General features: G+C 35.1%; 1 protein-coding gene across 1 annotated transcript in view; it reads right to left on the bottom strand.

The window, feature by feature from the left end:
- Faa (fumarylacetoacetate hydrolase) overlaps positions 1–11,467 on the bottom strand; it is an 87,443-nt gene extending 75,976 nt beyond the window's left edge. Inside the window, exon 1 of the mRNA XM_081735553.1 lies at positions 11,290–11,467. Within this exon, the coding sequence (XP_081591679.1) occupies positions 11,290–11,373 (84 nt within the window). The 5' untranslated portion in view covers positions 11,374–11,467. The remainder of the gene's footprint in view (positions 1–11,289) is intronic.
- Positions 11,468–20,585: the final 9,118 nt, after the last annotated feature.

Raw genomic sequence — 20,585 nt, 5'->3', positions numbered from 1 at the left:
ATATCCCACCATATGCACAGCATAACCTTTGCACAGTAAATATCTCGTTTTGGTTGTGATGGACCTGGTTCACCTGGTTTCACCCAGGCCTTTTTTCGTTTAGGGTTCTCGTAATGGATCCACTTCTCATCACCCGTAATAATTCGATGCAGAAACCCCTTTCTGCTCTGTCGTTGAAGCAGCAATTCGCAAATGGTTTTTCGTCTTTCAACGTCCAGGGTTTGCCCAAGTGGGCCCAGCCCGAAAAAACCCACCGGGTATTTTCGGGTTGGACCCACCTGAAAAAACCCATCTTAAAACCCACCTGGGTTTTTGACTTTTTTGCTAGTGTATTATTGGTACAACTAAGGTGATCACATTGAAAGTTATTTTTATCAGATTTTAAACTTTCTTTGGGCGAATTATATGCTTTCATGTTAAGATGTTAAGATAGACAACAATATTCAACATAAGACCTTTATAAAGCTCTAAATGCACTGAATGAATGAATGAATGAATAAATAAATAAATAAATAAATTAATTAAACCTCACCTTAGCTTGAGATTATTGTAGAACAAATTAATGTGCGGATTATGCTTATAGCCTATTTGAAGTAAAGTAAGCGATTGTATATTTTAGAAAATACTTTCCGTGAATAGTGTCTTACCTGACTCGGCGTCGCCGAGGGACGCTATCCCTCATACGTTGAGGAGTTTAAGGTCATAGGTGCCGGTACTAACAGTAAATATGTAAATACATTAGTAGAACTATTAGTATTATTTCTAACCTTTGATGGCAACAAAAGTATTCAGTAAAATTTGGTTTTCCAACAACAATTAAGTTCAGTCATTTGTTGCTACCTTCAAATAAGCATTCTGTAAAATCAACACTAGCAATAACGTAAAAATTCTTGTCAAAATTAAGAAGCTTAATGCTCGGAGCTCCGAAGACTACGTAACGCTTACAATTTCAAGTGCTGCATTCAAACTTCAGTATTAATGGAAGTTTCGATGTACAGTAAAGAAAGCTGCATTTTTAGGGAAAACTCATCGTGAAAGAAGTGTTCGGGAAATTCCCACAATTGAACCCACAAAGCATACCATACCAATACAAAGCATACAGTGAATACTTCAACAATAAATCTATTTATTTTACGCTGGAGGATATTTCATTTCATTTTAGACATTTTGAAACATTTACTTTATAAAATATGAATTATAAGCCTATCTTCGTTAATTCTTTTAAATTAATTTTCGGAAAAGAACGGTCTTGCAACAAGTGCTCGGGTAATTCCCGTAATTGAATGCACAAAGCATCGAAAGTGAACTTCAACAATAAGACCATTTATTTTACGTTGAAAAATATTTAAGACATTTTGATGAATTATGTCTTTGTTTTAAATTAATATAGCTATTTGGTATTCATATTTGGCGAACGTCACTGAGGCTCCTAGGATGACTCGATCTACATTTGTTAATTTGTCTACCTTAACCACACAGTGTTCAACTTTCGGTCCTTTTAAATTTTCAGGATACAAACCAGAGACACACTAAATTTTCTGTTTAGATTTTGGCAGCATACCAACGTAAAATTACAAAATGACGCGCTTTAAAAAAAAAAAATAGTTGATATCCACTGGCGAAAATCCCGGGGGGATGATGGGGACATATCCCCTACAATCTTGGAACTGTCCTCCTCAATAATCTGATTGGAAATGTGTCTTTTAGGAAAAAATGTGATGATTTGTGTCCAACTGTCAAAGAAAAGTGAGATGAAATTGATACCTCCCAGAATAAGCCTCAAATCTGACCGCCTCCTAATGTTGAAGACAACTCTGCTCCCCTACCCATGTTGTCCCGGAGTCCCACACAGGGGCCATAAAATATGACGATATTATTATTGCTTTACAACTTTAAAATCAGACTGGCAACATTGAAAACTGTTTACAGGGAATGATCATATTTGGATCATCCCTTGTAAACAGTTTTCAATGTTGCCGGTCGGATTTTAAAGTTATAAAGCAATAATAATGTCGCCATATTTTATGTCCCCTGTGGAGGACGCCGGGACCGACATGGGTAATCCTCCTCAGCATTGTTTTTCGCCTTCATAAATATTTTGTACATCGCATATATATATATATATATATATATATATATATATATATATATATATATATACCGTCTTACCCGTCCCCCCAATGTTGAAGACAAATTTGCGCCGCTGCTGATATCCATGCTACAAAGCGCAATTTTAGGTCTTTCAAGTTGAAATTTTCAAAGTAAAGCACGAGAGACTAAGTTAGCTGTATATATTTTGGCGGCATAAAATTTCAAAATGGCGTCCATTTTTCAAAATAGCTGGTATCCATGCTACAAGGTGCAATTTTCGGACTTTTTAAGTTGATATTTTGAGGGTAGAAGCACAAGACATTCTAAATTTGCTGTATAGATTTTTTCGGCGATCCAATATAAAATTTCAAAATGGCGGCATTGTTTTTAAAATAGCAGTGAATAGAAAGTTGTTGCAAGTTGTGAAAATGACACTCATGAAATGTAAATCATATCTTAACATTTTTACCACAAAGAGATTGAATTAATTCCTAGACCAAATATATATATATATTTGTTCATGATGTATTTTCTTAAACCTTTCTAATCAATAGCACTAAAGTAGAAATCAACCAAGGATAAGAGAGTGAATTTAACCCCCGACCCAATTTTCTAAAACAAGTTTGCACGATAACTTTCGTAATAATTTTTGGATTTTGATCCCGTAAGTGTTGTTCGAAATGCTCTTATAATTCGCAGCGTTTTGGATTAAAAACAGTGAAGAGGGCGCAATTTATCTCACAAAGAAGGGCGAATGCCTTTTTCTGCGACTTAGCAAAGCAAATGGAGTGTCTGAGGTTTGAACATTGCAAAGCATCTGAGATCGTTGATGCGAATCGAGGAGACAGTTAAAGAGTCTCTCCAACGTAAAAGACTGGACAGTGGTTCATTTTAAGAAACAAGTGAGGCTGCAAGAAATGCAACTACAGGAACGGAATAGTGCCTGTATGATGAGACATCGGAAGGTCAGATTGGTGTCGAGTATAGGATACGATTACATTTGGCTTTCTGGTATTTCTTCGGTGCAAGTCAGGAGTGTGTCGAGAAGAAAGTAAAACAACCTGGTAGTCCTGAAAACAAGAAACGGCTGAAAAAGGAAATGATGATTCATATATACATACATATTATTTAAATCATTTGTAGGTAAGACTATTAATCATAGTCCTTAATGGGTGGTCAACTATTCACAATAAACGTATATTTGTAGCTTTTGTGACTGACAATAAACTTACGGGTAAAAGTACAAAAATTCAGTGAATCAGAAGACCTTGAAGTTCTCACGTATAGATATCCACCTTATTTCTTAACATTTGCTGTCTAGAGATCTTCAAATATAAACTGTGAAAGAAAAAGTTATCGCCATCGTAAAATATTTTAGAAACAAATAATTTAGTTGCGTCTAACTATAGCGAGAAGGCCAGTCACTTCATATTCCCACAGAAGCGAGATGGAACATAGCAGTGGACTCCTTATGCATATTGCAAAAACAAATCAATTTTGGTTAAAATACTTGAAAAGCATTGATCGAAAATAGAGAAAATGATACAACAGAAGTGAACAATATATAAATGTTACAGACAACGAAGAAATGGACCAGGTACTAAAGCCAATCTCTGTTGCAATGGAGAAGATTAAAATAATAATAATAAAACAATATTTGACATTGTAGATATATGGAAGTTCACGAATAGTTAAACGATACACTTCAAGTTTAGGAAATGAAAACGAAACATGAAAATACATATGTACAAACATTAACGCCGGCCTACTCAAACAGAGAAATTTCAATTTAAAGTCAGAAGACCTGACCTTGAAATTGGTAGTAAAATTCACGGTGGGTGATTAAGTTATAAGCAAAGTCTCCTCTTCTCTAGCGTAATGTTCACTGACGAAATTTTACAAGTCAGGCAATGAATAGTGGAAATCACAATATACTTGACAGTAGTGTAATGAATGCAATTACACAATTCTTTACAATTTTTTTTTTCCGCAGGAGTAGAAAGAATATTTTCTTTTTCTTGAGATTTTATACAGTCCGCAGCACAAAAAAAAAAAAAAACCTGCAACATGAGCATGTAAGTTTATTGTGAAACGACGAGGTCCTTTGCTCCAAAATAAGTGTACAGGAGAGGACGCCGAAGTTTCTCCTGGCGTGATTCGTGCCACTTAAACGTTATGTTGATTTCCTGCACTGTTAGGCGTAGTTTCACAATAAACTTACATGCTCATGTTCAAGGTGGATTGATTTAAATCAGTCTGATTTAAATCACGATTTAAATCAAGATTTAAATCGCTTGATTTTTTTAATAAAAATCGTTGATTTAAATCAAATTTCGAAATAATTTAAAGTGAAAATAAGTCAAGTCCCGTTTCTGTTATTTCGATTATGGAAGATGATAATCGTAATACAATGAGACTCAAATGTACAGTATGTACAGCATTGTATGAAAACAAGTGTCATGCAGAGGATGATTAGGTAAAATCCCGTTTTGAACGGGTAACAGGGTAATCCTGTTTTCTTCTCTTCGTAACATAGGGTTTATATTGTAAATCGTTAACTATTCCAACGGGGAAATCACCATCGACATTTAAGACGAAGATTCTTTTGTGTGCGCGTCTATATATTTGTTCCCAGATAATAGGGCGTGCGTATTTAGAAGTGTCCTATCCCCTCTCGAAAATGTTTTTGATTTTATAACTTTGGGCAAAATTTATATATTTCGTACCGCAAGCTAGTTACAATTTCCTTTAAAATATGTCCCGGCCAAATATCAGTAACTTTTGTGGGGAAAAAAAGTGTCACTTTGATAAGCGTTGCTGTACTTTTTCCTTAACGCTTAACCTTTTAAATTATATAACCTATTTTTAGGTGATAGGCTAAAATCTCCATTATTCGATTGAAAAAGTATCAATAAAGCTTTTTACTTCGTTTTCTCGAAGGCATTGTAGAGGATGTTACATATGCTTTCACGCCTCTCTGCGTCAAGACATAGGATGTGATGATGTCATAAATTTAAAAAAAATATTTTGTGTTGTGCCTATTTTTATTATTTTTTGGCGAGCCTACATTTTGCATTCAGAAGACAAATTCTGCACACTCGTTCACTTCATCCTTAGTATTTTTTAAGATGATTTCAAATCTCTGCGTAAAAGCAGAGGGGTCTAAAGGGGTAAAAATGTAAAAAAAAAAAATTTAAAAAATGGATAATTTGAACAAAAAATAGCTTTCTTCGCGATTTTCCCGCCTAAGATGGAGACATATGAATGGTACCATCTGAAAGGCTGTTCTATTCTGAAGAGAATGATGTACGAACCATGATCTTAGGATAAATAGGGATGTCTCAGGAAAATGTTACCTGAGATCCTGTTTTATACGGGAATCTGGAAATATTATTTTTCGCGGGCTTACTTTTGCATCTAGAAGTTTGAAATTTTGGACACTCATTCACTGCACCCCTTAGTATTTTTCAGATTTGTTTCAGATCTTTGCCTTTAAACAGAGGCGGTACAGAGGGGTAAAAAGTAAAAAATGGGATATTTCTTAATAGAAAATTCCTTTTCTCGTGATTTTCCAGCCCCAGATAACCTACACGATGGAGACATTTGAATGGTACCGTTTGAAACTTTGTTTTATTCTGAAGAGAATAATGTACAAATCATGATTCTAGGATAAATAAGGATGTCTGAGGAAATTTTTATATTATATCCGGGTCATCTGGGGTATTGTGGGGATGTTCTTAGCTTATTGTTAAATATTTTTCTTGCCCTTGCTATTCAAGATAGAAGCTTGAAATTTTGTACACACATTTAGTACACCCTTAGTATTTCCCAGTTGATTTTGAGATCTGTGCGTTAACATAGGGGAGTCCAGAGGGGATCAAAATTTGAAGAAAGAAAAAAAAAAAAAAAACAGAAAAGATCCCGACTTCTCTCAAAATTTTCCGCTTCAGGGACATGATAGGGAAAATGTGAATGTTATCGTTTTAAAGGCTGTTCTATTCTGAAGAGAAGGAGGTATGATCCATGATCCTAGGATAAATAGAAATGATGCTTGACTGAAAGTCTATAATTTACCAAAAAAAAAAAGCCATAATTTAAAATTGTTAAAAAACATTGTTTGGGATTGATACAGGTTAACGATTGGGGATTAATTCAAAATTCAACCCCAATACTTTCACTTAAATGGCATAATTGACATTTAATACTAATTCCTAATGTTTTTTCTTCAGTTCGCGACTTGTATTATACGAGGAGAAAGATTTGATTTAAATCAAAAAAATCGATTTAAATCAAAAAAATCATCAAAAATGATTTTTTTTTAAAAAATCATGATTTTTTTCCACCCTGCTCATGTTGCAGGGTTTTTGCTGCTGACTGTACAACCTAAGATACAGAATCACTTAGGCAGTGACACGTCCTTTCACAGGCAATTGGCTACACAATAGGACTCAACCACAACAAATCTGAATGCACCCCGCGTAATACGTATGATAACTAGATCGTTAGTCTAATAAATATGGAGGGGGGGGGGATGAGAATATTGAAAGATTCTCACTTTTCTCTCTCAAGGGCTTTCGCAGCTCTGGTGCCTGATCGTTGAAGGGGATCCTTCGCCTTCCTGAATCTGCATATGTTTGATTGTAAATAGCACTCGCCTTGTGCACGTGGTGTCCTATCTCCTAGTGCATCACGAAACAAGTTCGTGAGGGAATTCTTAGTAAATTCCATATTGAATACTTGGAATTCAACATGTTACAACTATAGAATTTCTTGTGACTGCTGCAGTAGGTATTAAACAAGAACTTCTCATATAGCATTAGGTTTACCTGTTAGGCCTAGCTACACAAACATTCTCAGATACAAATCAGTTATTATTCATATTGCAAATAGATCATTAAAATACTACTACAAATACTGTGTATTATTTAGTTTCCCCCCAAATCATTTGGTTATGACTGGCTCCCTTGGAAGTGATTACAGTTCGTTAGTTATAACTGTAATGTAGTCATTGATTTGTTATAGTATTGGATTAGGTTAGGTTATGGATCACTACGAGTCATAGTACCGGCTCCGAAGCCGTCGATGGATTCGGGAGATATTCTAAATGCAGGGCTGAAGTGGTCTGGTCTCTTGTAAATAGTTGCAAAGTGACTAAAAGCACACGAAAAAGTGACCAAAAACTCATCATGTCCCTTTTTCGTTTGTAATTTCTCCATCACCTCTCTCTTTGTTGTTTTGTTTCATCTTTTCTTCTTTTTGAGCTTCCTCCTTTCTTAGGTTTTCTAAGTATGCTTTGTAATTACGGTAAGCAGACTTAGCAGATGTAAGAAGCTTCTGAGTAAGTGGAACCAGTTCTGGTCTATTTCCGAATTTCTTCATTCCAGACATTATTGAAAGTTTTCAAAGCCATGAAATATTCAAATTCATCACCTACTCTTAAGAAGAACATACAAGAAGCATAACACAAGACGAACATGATGAACCACACAAACACACACACACACACACACAATGATGAGCGGAGCGTTAACTATTACGAGGGAAAACTAAAAGACTATTATGATAGAAGGAAGAATAGACACAGAAGGGTTCTCAACCCGACCTTGAGAGCTTAAGCATCCACCAACCATCCACTGTGCTTTAGAAAGAATAAAAACTGAAGTGAGAATAAAGACTGTTTCACATGTGGCAGCAAGTACTGAAGTTTTCAGAAGAGTAATGAGTAACAAGTTTCTGCCTTTTTCCATTTATTTGTATAATATTTTTCTTAGAAACCTGCCAATGCAAAACACAAATCACACGAAAAAGTCACTTTACCTCCCAAAAAAGTAGCTTTTAGTGACAAATTTGAAAAAAAAAAAAAAAAAAATTAACATTTAGTGACCAACTTGAAAAAAGGTAACTTTTAGTTAAAAAAGTTACTCGCTATGAGCCCTGTAAATGCCATTCCAAATACTTAACATAATCCTGCAGAAACCATGTAAATAAATACGTAATTTAATCTATATTGAACATAATTATTTCTTCCTTTAATCATAATTAACCACAATGCAATAAATCAGTACTTATTAATGCAATTACCTCCTAACACAATAATAGAAAACTATATCGATTTTGTTACAGCGCTTGGTTCGATCCCGGGCCAAGTAAGGGTCCAAGGTTATGCTGGCTAGGCTAAAGGAGACAATGATGATGAGGACTGTATGAAATAATGAAACTGGAAGGAAACGGAAGAACCCAGAGGAAACCCGCACACAGTGTTTGTCCACTAGAAGGATCATTTTGGCGCGAGCTGAGATCGAACTAGGGACCTCATGCACGAGGTGAACGCTCTACCACTGAGCCATCGCCCCTCTCGGACCTTTGTGGTGGACATCGTGTCCATGAGTTTCTCGGTACTCCCCCCCCCCTGATTCCATCATCATTCACTTACTTTAGCATAGTCTCTCTTAGTCTAACCGGCATAATCGTTGGACGTTAAAACTGAAAATTTTACATCAATTATGTCCATTTTGTGTGTAACTCGTGAATGTTCACATCTTCGTCAAGAGTGCTGCTATTAGTCTGCTCGTGAAGATCCAATATAATAAAACAGGGTGGAAAAAATCATGATTTTTTTCAAAAAAATAATTTTTGTTGATTTTTTTGATTTAAATCGATTTTTTTGATTTAAATCAAATCTTTTTCTTCGTATGATACAAGTCGCGAACAGAAGAAAAAACATTAGGAATTAGTATTAAATGTTAATTATGTCATTTAAGTGAAAGTATTGGGTTTTAATTTTGAATTAAATCCCAATCGTTAACCTATTTCAATCCCAAACAATGTTTCTTAAGCATTAAGGAAAAAGTACAGCAATGTATATTTACATTACACTTTTCTTTTCACGAAAGTTACTGATATTTGGCAGGGGCATATTTTTAAACAATTGGAACTAGCTAGCGGCACGAAATACATATAAAGTACATAAATTTCGCCTAAAATTAACTAACTCACTCTATGACCTATGGAACCCGGAGGTTCAATGCCATGTTCACAAAAGCTCTCCTGACTTCTATCCTTAGTCAACTGAATCCATTTTCTATCATGTATTCTTATTTCTGCGAGATCCATCTTAATATTGCCCTCCCATGTGCGACTAGGTCTTCCTAATGGTCGTTTTCCGATTGGACTTCCAGTTAAAACTTTGAAAGCGTTCCTACTTTCTTCCATTCTCGCTACAGTCCTGCCTACCTGAACCTCCAAGATTTGATGACCCTAACAATGTTTGGTGAATGGTATAAATTATGCAGTTTCTCATCATGAAGTTTTCGCCATTTCTCATTTCCGTTCCTTTTGGTTCCGAATATTCGTTTCAGGATTTTATTCTCAAATACTTTCAGTCTGCGTTCTTCCCTCAGCGTAAACGACCATGTTTCACAACCATACAGCACAACAGGCATAATTATCGTTTTATATATTTTAAAGCTTCAAATTCTTCGACACAATTCGCGATGATAAGAGATTTTGAACTGAATAATAACACGAATTCCCTGCAGGAATTCCAAAATAAAAAAATCAAGATGATCAGTTCCAGAAGAAGAAACACTTCTGATTGTTAAAAATATGCTTTATGTGACGTAAAAAACAGTTCAAATGCATTTGAGACATCTATACATAGCAGGCACGTTTTAATACTTTTCTGTTGGCTATTTTATTTCCTCTTACAATTTTTCCTGCACAGGCGCGGCAAATTTTCTGCGATCACATCGCAGATCGCGGCATGTTCTGCAATGGGGTTAAGTATCCACTTTATCAAAAGTATTATTCGATATTTTAACGCATCCAAAATTTGTCGTATTACGATCCCGAGGAACTTCTATGTATTTAGTACATAAATTTCGCCCAAAATTTTAAAATCTATTTTTTTTTTTTTTTTTTGTTTGTTTCGGAGAGGGGATCGAATCTTCTAAATACGCCCCTATTATCTGGAAACAAACAAATAGACATGAACACAAAAGAGCTTTCATCTTAAATGTCTATGGTGATTTCCCTGTTGGAACAGAAATTTTAAAACCCTGTGTTACAAAGAGAAGAAAGCAGGGTTCACCAGTAACCCGTTCAAACGGGATTTTCCCTGATAGTTCCCACATGATACTCGTTTCATGTTGTGCTTACATACATTTGAGTCTCACTGTATTATGATTATTATCTTCCATAATCGGAATAACAGAAGAGAAACGGGATTTTACTTACTTTCACTTTAAATTAATTCATTTCGGAATTTGAAATGAAATGAAATGAAATCTTTGAGTTTTACGTCCCACGCTTATGCCGGTTAGACTAAAGGAGACGGTGATGATGAGAGATGAGTGAAATGGTGGAATGAAGAAAGTGGGAGGAAACGGGAGAACCCCGAGAAAACCCACGAGCACGGTGTTTGACCACCACAAAGTTCACTTGGCGGGGGCTGGGATCGAACCCGGGACCCCAAGAACCAGAGGTGAACGCTCTACCACTGAGCCACCGCACCCCCCATTTCGGAATTTGATTTAAATCAACGATTTTTATTTAAAAAATGGTAATAGTTAAGAACAGCTACTTCTCATCTCCCGTGCACGAGGATACATCTTACTGTTGCACTACCTAAACACCCTAAGTACAAGGGCAAGAACTCAGTCTATTACCTACTTTTTAACATCCTAGATAGTCAATGAATAATTCCTGAAAGTATGGCGTTTCTCGTCCTTCCCTAAATGGGAAGTACGGCTCCTTAACTATAACCTAAAATATACACTATCTATTCTCTATATGCATTGGAAGACAAAAAAAGTTATTATTTGTCAGCTCCCATATTCTTAAGCTGTACGTTTACGTAATTGCGTCTCATAATACAAATGCGGATTAGATCCTGTGAATTTGCTGCATAGTAACAAAGTAGATAATCCGGTTTGCTTTCTGAAGCTTGTTGACCTTGACTAAACAAGTACCATATCAACTTTAGCCGGCACATTTGACTAAACGAGCATTATAATGATACAAAAATATTTCAAAAAGCCTAATACAGAATGGTACAGAATATCAAAAGACATTAACAGATAAATTGCAAGAAAATTAGTTTTTAACATAAGTAAATGAGATAACTTATTTCCTCGCGTATGAAGTAAACAAACCTGATCACAAAGTGCAAATATTACAGCGAAGGTAATTCATACTTACATTACTGACGGTGGAAAATATTCCGTAAGGTAGATTTTGAATTGGAAAGTCGGTGTCAATTGGATATGAAATAAAACAATCCATACTTCATGAAAGATGACTAATTAAATTGAACAAAATTTTGCATTTGGTACACCACAACACACCTCTGTTTTCAACCAATCACCACATTCCAGTGTTGCCAGACACGGCAAGCGAAATTACACACACCTTTCGTCCAAATTGCACAATTTTACACACAAACTGGAGGACAGTGCACACAAAATGCACAATACATAACTACTTATCTATAGGTAGCTATATTGTGCTTGATGATTTAATTCCACCAGCCATTGTTCAAAGATTCAGAGTTTTATTATTATTATTAATATTAATATTATTATTATTATTATTATTATTATTATTATTATTATTATTATTATTATTATTATTATTATTATTATTATTATTATTATTATTATTATTATTATAGTAAAACCGTCAACTTCTTTAAGCCCATTGTCACTTTCTTTTTATTTTCAATGTACTAAATTTTTTAATTGGACATCGACCGGTCATCCTACCAAGTTTTTACCTTAGGCTAGTTTTAGACGGAAGCATTTATCGTAGCATTTCTCGTAGCAAAAATCGTATCATCGATATCCTATCGTGTAAAGTAGCAAATGCTATAGCATTTCCCATGCCATGGAATATCCTATGGCATTTCTTGTCGATAGAACCTGCTCTATTTCGTAGCATTTTCCCCAGCATTTCTGCTCAGATTGCAGCGCCGTGATGTGTTAAAAGGAAGCGAAAGTTTTTGTCAAATATCTATGCTCTTTGTTTTGTGTGGGAAATTGAATTGTAAGTAAAGAAAAATGAGTTGGAGTAGGGATACTATTTTATGTTGATTAAAAAATATGAGGAGCATCCTTGTTTGTACAAAGTTAAAAGCGTGCAGTTTCAATATACGGGTCCACACAGAAATTCATTTAAAAAAAACCTTCTCGTTTCATTTATTGTACTACCATGAGCAAAATAAATGACGCGTCTCTTTATTTTGAAGTTTTTTGAAAATATCTCCGTTTTCTTTATATGTTCGAAATTTCGGAAGGTTTCCCCAGCAGGACAGGTTAATAACAAACCCGTTTTTAATATTTGTGTTAGATATTAGCTTAAAATAAATAAATTAGAAGCAAAAAAACATTAAATCGACAGAAATATCGAGAATTACCAACTCTGCTAAAGTGGGAAATTTTCAAGAACACGAGGGAATTCTGCATTTCAACACGAAGCAGCGACATCTATGTCATTGAGAGAAATGTGGATTAAATCTACAAACTAAACTTTTAACGAATATTTCTAGTATGTCTTATTATACGCATTATCTGCAAACTCCAAATATATGAATATATGCTAAGTATAAACATAAAGATAGAGCAAATAGTGGAAATTATCTATGGAAAAGGACGAATTGGTAGGACGATCGTAATGAAATATCGTCTTTACCGGAACAGGCTCAGTTCACGTAAAAAAAACAAATAGCTCAGTTAGTTAAAGCAACGAGTCTGTAGGATGAAGGTAGCGGTAGCGGGAAGTGCCGTTGTCATTTTTATCACTACACTACGGTTATTTTATTTATTTTTTTATGTGGGAAAAAAATCAAATTGTAACGTATGTGTAAAACTCATGACGATACCAAAAAAAAGAAAAAATGCCGTTGTCGCACTTGCATTAGCGTCCCTAATTTTGTTTGCAAACAGTTTCGTAATTATTTCCCCTGTGCTCACTGCTCACCATATGCTCGCTGGCGCATAACGAATGTTTCCCAGTAAATGTTAATTCTAATTTGGAGAATTTTATATAAAGTTTCACAATATTTCTCACTAGATAGTCTTCTATCTACGTGTTTGGATATTTTGAAAAACAGATGTCCCTATTAAATGTTTAATTTTCCCTAGATGTTTAATTACGGAAAAGTTTTACAATGTATTTGTATTGAATTGAAATTGTTTTGAATTTACTACATAAGGTAAGTAGACCGAAGGAGGAGAACTCAAGTAATTGATATTCTACGTAAAAGCAACCTATTGTAGAATGATGATGCTTCTTACCTTCAGCACATAATCTTTACGTTAGAGAGTCAGACAGAGAAAAATCCTGGTTTTTCCTCCTCTATGACCACCCATCTTAAACCTTTACATATCATTGTTCGTCTCACAAAATTTCGGTGCTCCAAAAACATTCAAATAATAATAATAATAATAATAATAATAATAATAATAATAATAATAATAATAATAATAATAATAATAATAATAATAATAATAAAAATAATAATAATTCTGAAAATGCCATCCTTACATAATGTAAGGATATCTTAGTTTCCTATTTTAAATCTTAAATATCTTAGTTTAAAATGCTTTCTTTAGTACTTATTTGAGCAACCATGTAGGAGGGGGTACGACTTTTTATTTTGCCCCTCTCATTTCAGTACCCTTCCAACAGAAAGTAATTTTTGATAAGCAGGACAGACAAAATGAATAAGAAATATATTTACAGCATCCTCTCCCCTTTCATGATTGGAATATCACGTATTATTTTTTATTCTACGAAAGATGGCCCTGTGCGGTTAGGGGTAGGTAACTAAAAAACTACCTAATATATAGCGCCTCTTGATTGTAATATTACCGCTTCTTTATTTGTACGAGGGAGCCCCTACACAATCAAGGGTGACAAAAAGAATAGGAAGAGTGTCTATTGATTCCAGTGGTGGATCCAGCACGTACTCCTGGGGGAGGGGATTGGAAGTGAAACATTCTTTTGATGATGTGAAGCTGTCACAAATTACCACTTAACTAAACTAAACAATAGTGGGGGGAACCGGAACCCAGTCAGTTTAAATTGTTGTAAAAGTTTAATTTTTGGCTTCATATTAAGTTTTGGTTTCAAATGAGAATTTCAGTCCAAGTGGTCAATGATCAAATCTCGTGGGGCTCTTCAGTGTAGGCTAATACGGCCTCCTTATGAGAAAAGACAAAATTATTAACATGTTTATAACTTTCGAATTTTTCGTCTATTTTAAAGAAATATTTTGCTTCGTATTAAAGTGTTGGTTCCAAATGACAAATTCAGTCCGAGTGGACAATGATCAAATCTCGGAGGGCTCTTCGGTGTAGGGGTTTCGGCTTCTTTATGGGACAAGATTCACGTAGTTGATATTGCAAAATTGTTTTGTATATATAAGTGGAAACTAGCACCATTTGGTTAATTTTACCTCTTATGTTTTGCAGATTCATATTCCAAGCAATAGTTACTTCGCAGAGCTAAAAGAAGGCACTTACTAGTTTCATTAAAATGAAATGTCTTTTATGAGAGGAGCAGACGAACGAACAGGCACCCAAACGTTGGTTGAGTCGTACGGTTGAAACTCGTTAAGCTCGCTTCAATTATTATTATTATTATTATTATTATTATTAATAATAATAATAATAAAGCATTGCAGGGACCTTTGGTGCAGGGGATCCGTGGCTCGATTCCACTTCGTGCCAAGTGAAATTTGAGGTGGACAAATACCGTGTGCATGGGTATGTGTTTTCTTGAGATTTTCCATTTTCCTCCCACTTTCTTCATTTCACCATTTCATTCATCATCATTCTCCCTTAGCGTAGGTGCATAATCGTCCAACGTTAAACTAGATATTGCAATTTCAATAATAATAATAATAAAAATTAATTCAACTGAAAGGACTGTAATTTATGTGGACAGCAATTATCATAAATATGCAACCATTATAAAAACAATGCTTTGAGTAGAAAGATAATCCTTTCCAAGTGTTAACGAATGCGCACGAGATAAGACATGTCTCGAGAAAGAGACAAGACGCGCTTTGTGACATCCAAGATAATACGAGGCAAATGTTTTGGACACGAGATAGCTTGTAAAATGTCTCGTCTTGTGTGGAATGTCTCGAAAACAAAAGTCTAAGTTTTAAAATTATTTTTCAAGATCTATTCTCTCAGAAGTAGTTCTCTGCCTTAAAATTAATAACGACATTTGTGATTTAAAAAAAGCTAAACAATGCCTAAAGTTAATAGTTAACTTTTCGAAAAGAAGCTTCATTAAGGGTGAACCTGAAAGATGTCCACAAACTTCGGGAGGTGATTCGTGACATCAAAAGGAGACAAATGGTCCTCTTGCAGTTTTCGAATTCAGCTTCGTTGTCGAGATACAGGGTTGCCAACTGGTCGTGTTTGAGAAACTCACTGGGAGTAAATTCAAGTCCAAGAATAAACTACTACTCATATATTTTTCAGGTCAATTGACTTATACCATGTTGTAAGGTAAAATATTTATTTATGAAGTGTGTACAAAATTCGCCAGGGTCTTTTCTGAGAAAATCGTCGAGAAAAAGTCACCTCCAAGAATAAACTACCCCTCGTAAATTTTTCTAAGAGAAATATCTGATACTGCAATATAGGGTTGTTAATTAAATATTGATTAATGAAAAATAAACAAAATTGTTAAAACCATTTTTGAGAAAATAGCGTTTTTCGATTTTCGGCTGTTTGTAAACCACACTTATTTTAGGTGGTAGGAAAAAATGGAAAAGCTCCTGTAAGAATACTAAGTAAACCCTAAGTTTAAAATTTGGTGTAGATAAGTTGAACGGTATGGCCTCTAGGCGAGTGCATATAAAAGTGTGCCGAACGGACGGACCGGAAGGACGGGTGTCGAAAAGTCACATTTTCGGTATGTAGACGCCATGAAACATGTAAATCCGTTGAAATCTGAAATTGATATTATTTTCACAATCACTATATTTTCTTCTCTCTTTTGTCGCTCGAAAAAGAAAAGCCTGAGTTTACCACAAAAAGCTAGGGAGTTTCTCAAAAAATATTCAATTACAGGGCCACCGCACTAAACTTTTTCAATTCAATTTTGTAACTGTGTTAGGCCGCAGTTGTTACTGAAGTGTGTATTTGGATAATACGAATAAAATTATCGTATTATTCAAATACATCGAATGTCAGATTATCGAATAAAAAACTTCGATTGAAGAAAATCCACATTACAAAACTAACTCACACTTTGAGCACATTTTCATTAGACATATAATAGACCAATTAATGCAATCATTGTTATTAAATATGAAAAAAATCAAATGAGTCACTTTGGGAAAGTCGTTCAAAAAGAACACGTCAGGAGTAATCTACCTCTTGTGAATTGTTTCGAACAATGAGTTAAGATATACTTTTGGTTATTAATGAAACATTTATTTGCGAAATTTGAACAAAATCGCCTGTCGTTCGAGAAAATTGTCGGGGAAATAACCTTGACCCCAAAAATAAAGTATCCGTTGTAATTGTTTTTCATAGAAATGACTTATACTAAAATATAGGGTTATTAATGAAATACTTATTTACGAATTATCAATAACATTGTCCGAGTAATTTTTGAGAAAATCGTGAGGGAAAAATAACTCCCCGAATAAACTATCTCTTGAGGATTCTTTCAGGGTAAGCGAGTTATTCCATATTACTAGGTTTTTAATGAAATATTTATTTCTGAGTACGAACAAAATTGCTTGACTCATTTTTCAGAAAACCGTGGAGGAAAAACACCCCCAAGAGTAAACTACCCCTCGTATATTTTTTCAGGACAAACGAGTTTTGCCATATTGTTCGGTTATTAACGAAATATTTATTTTTGAAATATGAATAAACTCTTTTGAGTCGTTTTTGAGAAAATCGCCCAGACCACAATCCACCAAGAATAAACTACCCCTCGCATTTTTTTAGGACAAACGAGTTATGCCATATTGATAAGTTATTAATGAAATCTTTATTTATGAAATATGAACGAAAACATTTGAGTCCATTTTGAGAAAATCACTGAGAAAAAACTCACCCCCTTAGTATAAACTACCCCTTGTAGATTTTTCTCAGATAAATGCCTTATACCACAAAATAGGGTTGCTAATTAAATATTGATTTATAAAAAAAGAAAGAAAACAAGATCGTTAGAGCCAGTTATGAGAAAATATCTTTTTTCTATTTTCATCGTACAGGAAACTACCCTTGTTTTGGGAGTAGGAGGGAAATAAAAAAAACTATAGGAAATACTATGAAAATCTTAAACTAAAATTTGGTGCAGATAAGTTGAACGGTATGGCCTCTAGGCGAGTGCACAGAAAAGTGTAGCGAACGGACGGACGAACAGATAGACATGTATCGAAAAATAACTTTTTCGGTGTTAGGGGCTATAATACGTGTAAATTCGTTGAAATCTCAAATTTGATTTTTTTTCGAACACCAGACTTTCTTCTCTCATTTGTCAGTTCAAAGTAAAAGGAACTCAGAACTACAGATAAAAGACACCTACTTTTACACATAGACATTTATTGATTTAAAACTGTTTTAGTTTGTGTCATTTCACTTCCAATTGAAAGGTTTTACAATGATTAACGGCATACAAATGACGAGACGGAAGTTTTCAGGAAGTAAATGCGTTCAGAAGTCTAGACTGCATTACAGCTATCAGCCTGTTTTTATTTCTGCAATTGTTAACAGCTGTAATTTCGTCCAAACGCTACATGAAATAATTTTTGGTTGACGTCATTGTGTTACTATTTTAGTATTGTTCTCTTCAGACTTGGTTGAAGTTTTGTCTTAACGGTTATACATTTTTTCTTATTTCATCGTTACACATAAGAATAAAATGTTGTGGTGACTGGATAGATTCGAACCTACGAACATTGAGTTTTTATTCTTCAAACAATTTACCAATGGACCAAGCTTTGTCCTCACGTTAACGTACGGTTACAGGGTTTATTACGATTTAAATAAAATGGCTGGCTGTTAGTTTCCTGCTCACATATTTCGATAAAAAATTTTCATTGCTTCGTAGATACGTAGAGCAATGTTTAGATACACATTTTAGGAGAGAGCATTTTGGTGTATATAATAATTTCATGCCAGATAAAAGCTGGATAAGTTTTAATAACATGTTTCATATGTAGTTCTCAATAATAGACTTGTTGTTCGGGATGACGTTCCAAGGTTTAGCATTGACTAGCAGTTTTTACTATTAATATCCCTTCTAGCAATATTGGCAGTGGACAAAAGTTAGCCCGTGTTAAAGCTTTTTGCTCCTAATTTAGTTATTTTACTTTATTATTTAACGAATATATTGAAAATTGTCAGAGACACGTATGCAGTAATTTATTTCGGGAGGGGTCCGACTTCAATATTAGGATAAATTATAATAAAATTTTAAAAGATAATCACCAAAATTAGGCTAAATTTACAGAAAAGTTGGGGTTTCAGAGGGGGTCCGGACCACCTGGGCCCACCCCTAAATGCGTCCTTGTTTGTCAGTAACATTTCCTCATTTTGAAACCCTCAAAAACTTCGGATAGACTATATAAAGGAAAACGAGTTATTTTCGATGAAATATCACTTCAAGGAGACGCGTCAGTTTTATTGCACATGGTGGTGTCCCACGTTCACAATGGCAAGAATTCCTTTCCTCTGATTCTCTGTCATTGTGCTCTATCGAAAGGTTAGGTTTGTAACATATTACTCCTACGAACAAGCATGACTGGCAGATAGGAATACTGAACACAACTCCAGAGAAATGCATGCTGAACTTACGTTTATAGCTATGCTTTGGTGATTTGCCCTCAAGGTCAATCGAGTGGTAATTCAGTTCCGTCTCTGTTCTTAAGCCATGTTCGTATTACATCGAACAGTTTTGATAATGAAAAGCATGGCTCTTAATATAACAGACTTCTTTCGCGTAAGAAATCGAAACTCAGTTGGTCAGAGCAACTAGTCTGTAAGAATTAGGTTGTTAGTTAGGAGCCCAGTACGAGTAAGGGTTTTATTACTATTGTTTTTATCTTTTTTATGTGAGGAAAAGTCAAATTGTGACATCGCGATATCAAATGTATTTGATTAGGTAGCTTTGTCTTAGCTAAACTTTAAACATCAGTAACCGTCGAAATTATTTCACTAACCGATCACTTACTGAACATTTCAAACACGTCAAACCAGTGGCATAACATGAAGGTTAACCTCTCCTCCTCAGTCCTTAGTTATGCGTCCGTACTTTCAAGGGCGGACTAAGGGCCGGGCGACTGCTCGAGACGCCAGAGAGAGGGGCACCAAAACGAGCCTCAAAAAGTAAATTTTATAATGTGCTTTCTACTGACGTTTTTGGGTTATATTCTTGTAAAGTAGTGGCAATTATATGATCTTTTTCCATTTCACTATGGAAGAAGAGAGTTTCATAGTACTAAGGGGGCTGTATCGAAAAATTGAGAGATGGCATGTAGAATAAAGAGTGCCGGGAATTAAGTATTGTTTGTTTGTTTGCTTGAGTTTAGCGTTCCACGGTTATGCCTTAATGGGCAAGGGAGATCTGGATACTAATTATAGTGGAATCCGAACCACTTTTATCGTTCAACAGTAATCCACCGGGAATTGGACCCGGTACCACAGAAGGCAGGCGTGCTAGCCACTAGACCAGGGGGGGTGGTGGAGTTGGTATTGTTTATAGCGGGCCATATTCTTTGTGAAGTTTTCCTAGGTAATGGATTTCTTTTTGAAAATGGGTTTAAAACAGGGGCGTCATTTAGGGAGGGCAGGGAGGGGCATTTGCCCCCCCTGAGTTTGAGATGTATATAGATTTTATCATTAGAATAGTAGTAAATCAGTGAAAAACGCGAGATTTTACTTATATCAAGAGGTCTTGCCCCCCCTCAAAGCAAAATCTGAAATGACGCTCCTGGTTTAAACTATTAAAAACACTATGATAAAATGTAAAATATAGGCTACTACTAGGGGAAGGGCGCCAAAAAGTCACTTTACCCGTGTGAAAATTTGGCCTGCTCCGCCCCTGCGTACTTTCTGTATATTTTTTGGCTTTGCAGCTTGTGCGGTCCCCACGCCACATTGTTGCGGGGGCGCTATTTACGCCTACCCTTCGAACGTAATTCAATAACTGTTTAAGAAATTCTACCATCAGCGTGGAAACGGGAATATATTTTTCTAATAGTCCCATAGAACTTTCACTCAGAACGCCAGATGCAATTTTTTAAAGTGGGCTCTGGCTAAGTAGAAGGAAGATCTGTTTCCTAAGTAAGTTCCTTTCAGAAAGTTTGCTATTTCTTTAACAGTGATGTAAATACACATACTCATCGTTATTAGCTCGACACCAAACCATCCTGGACAAATCCCTCTAGAACAATGATCGGCAAAAGTTATTCTGCCTAATTTTATAAGCGACTAAAGGGTGAAACACTTGTTAACGAA

The sequence above is a fragment of the Thermobia domestica genome, chromosome 13 (genome assembly GCF_964235325.1).
Source record: "Thermobia domestica chromosome 13, izTheDome1.hap1.1, whole genome shotgun sequence".
Classification (NCBI taxonomy): Eukaryota; Metazoa; Arthropoda; class Insecta; order Zygentoma; family Lepismatidae; genus Thermobia; species Thermobia domestica.
Note: the sequence above shows the minus strand (reverse complement) of the source record. Positions and strands in the feature narration are given on the sequence as shown.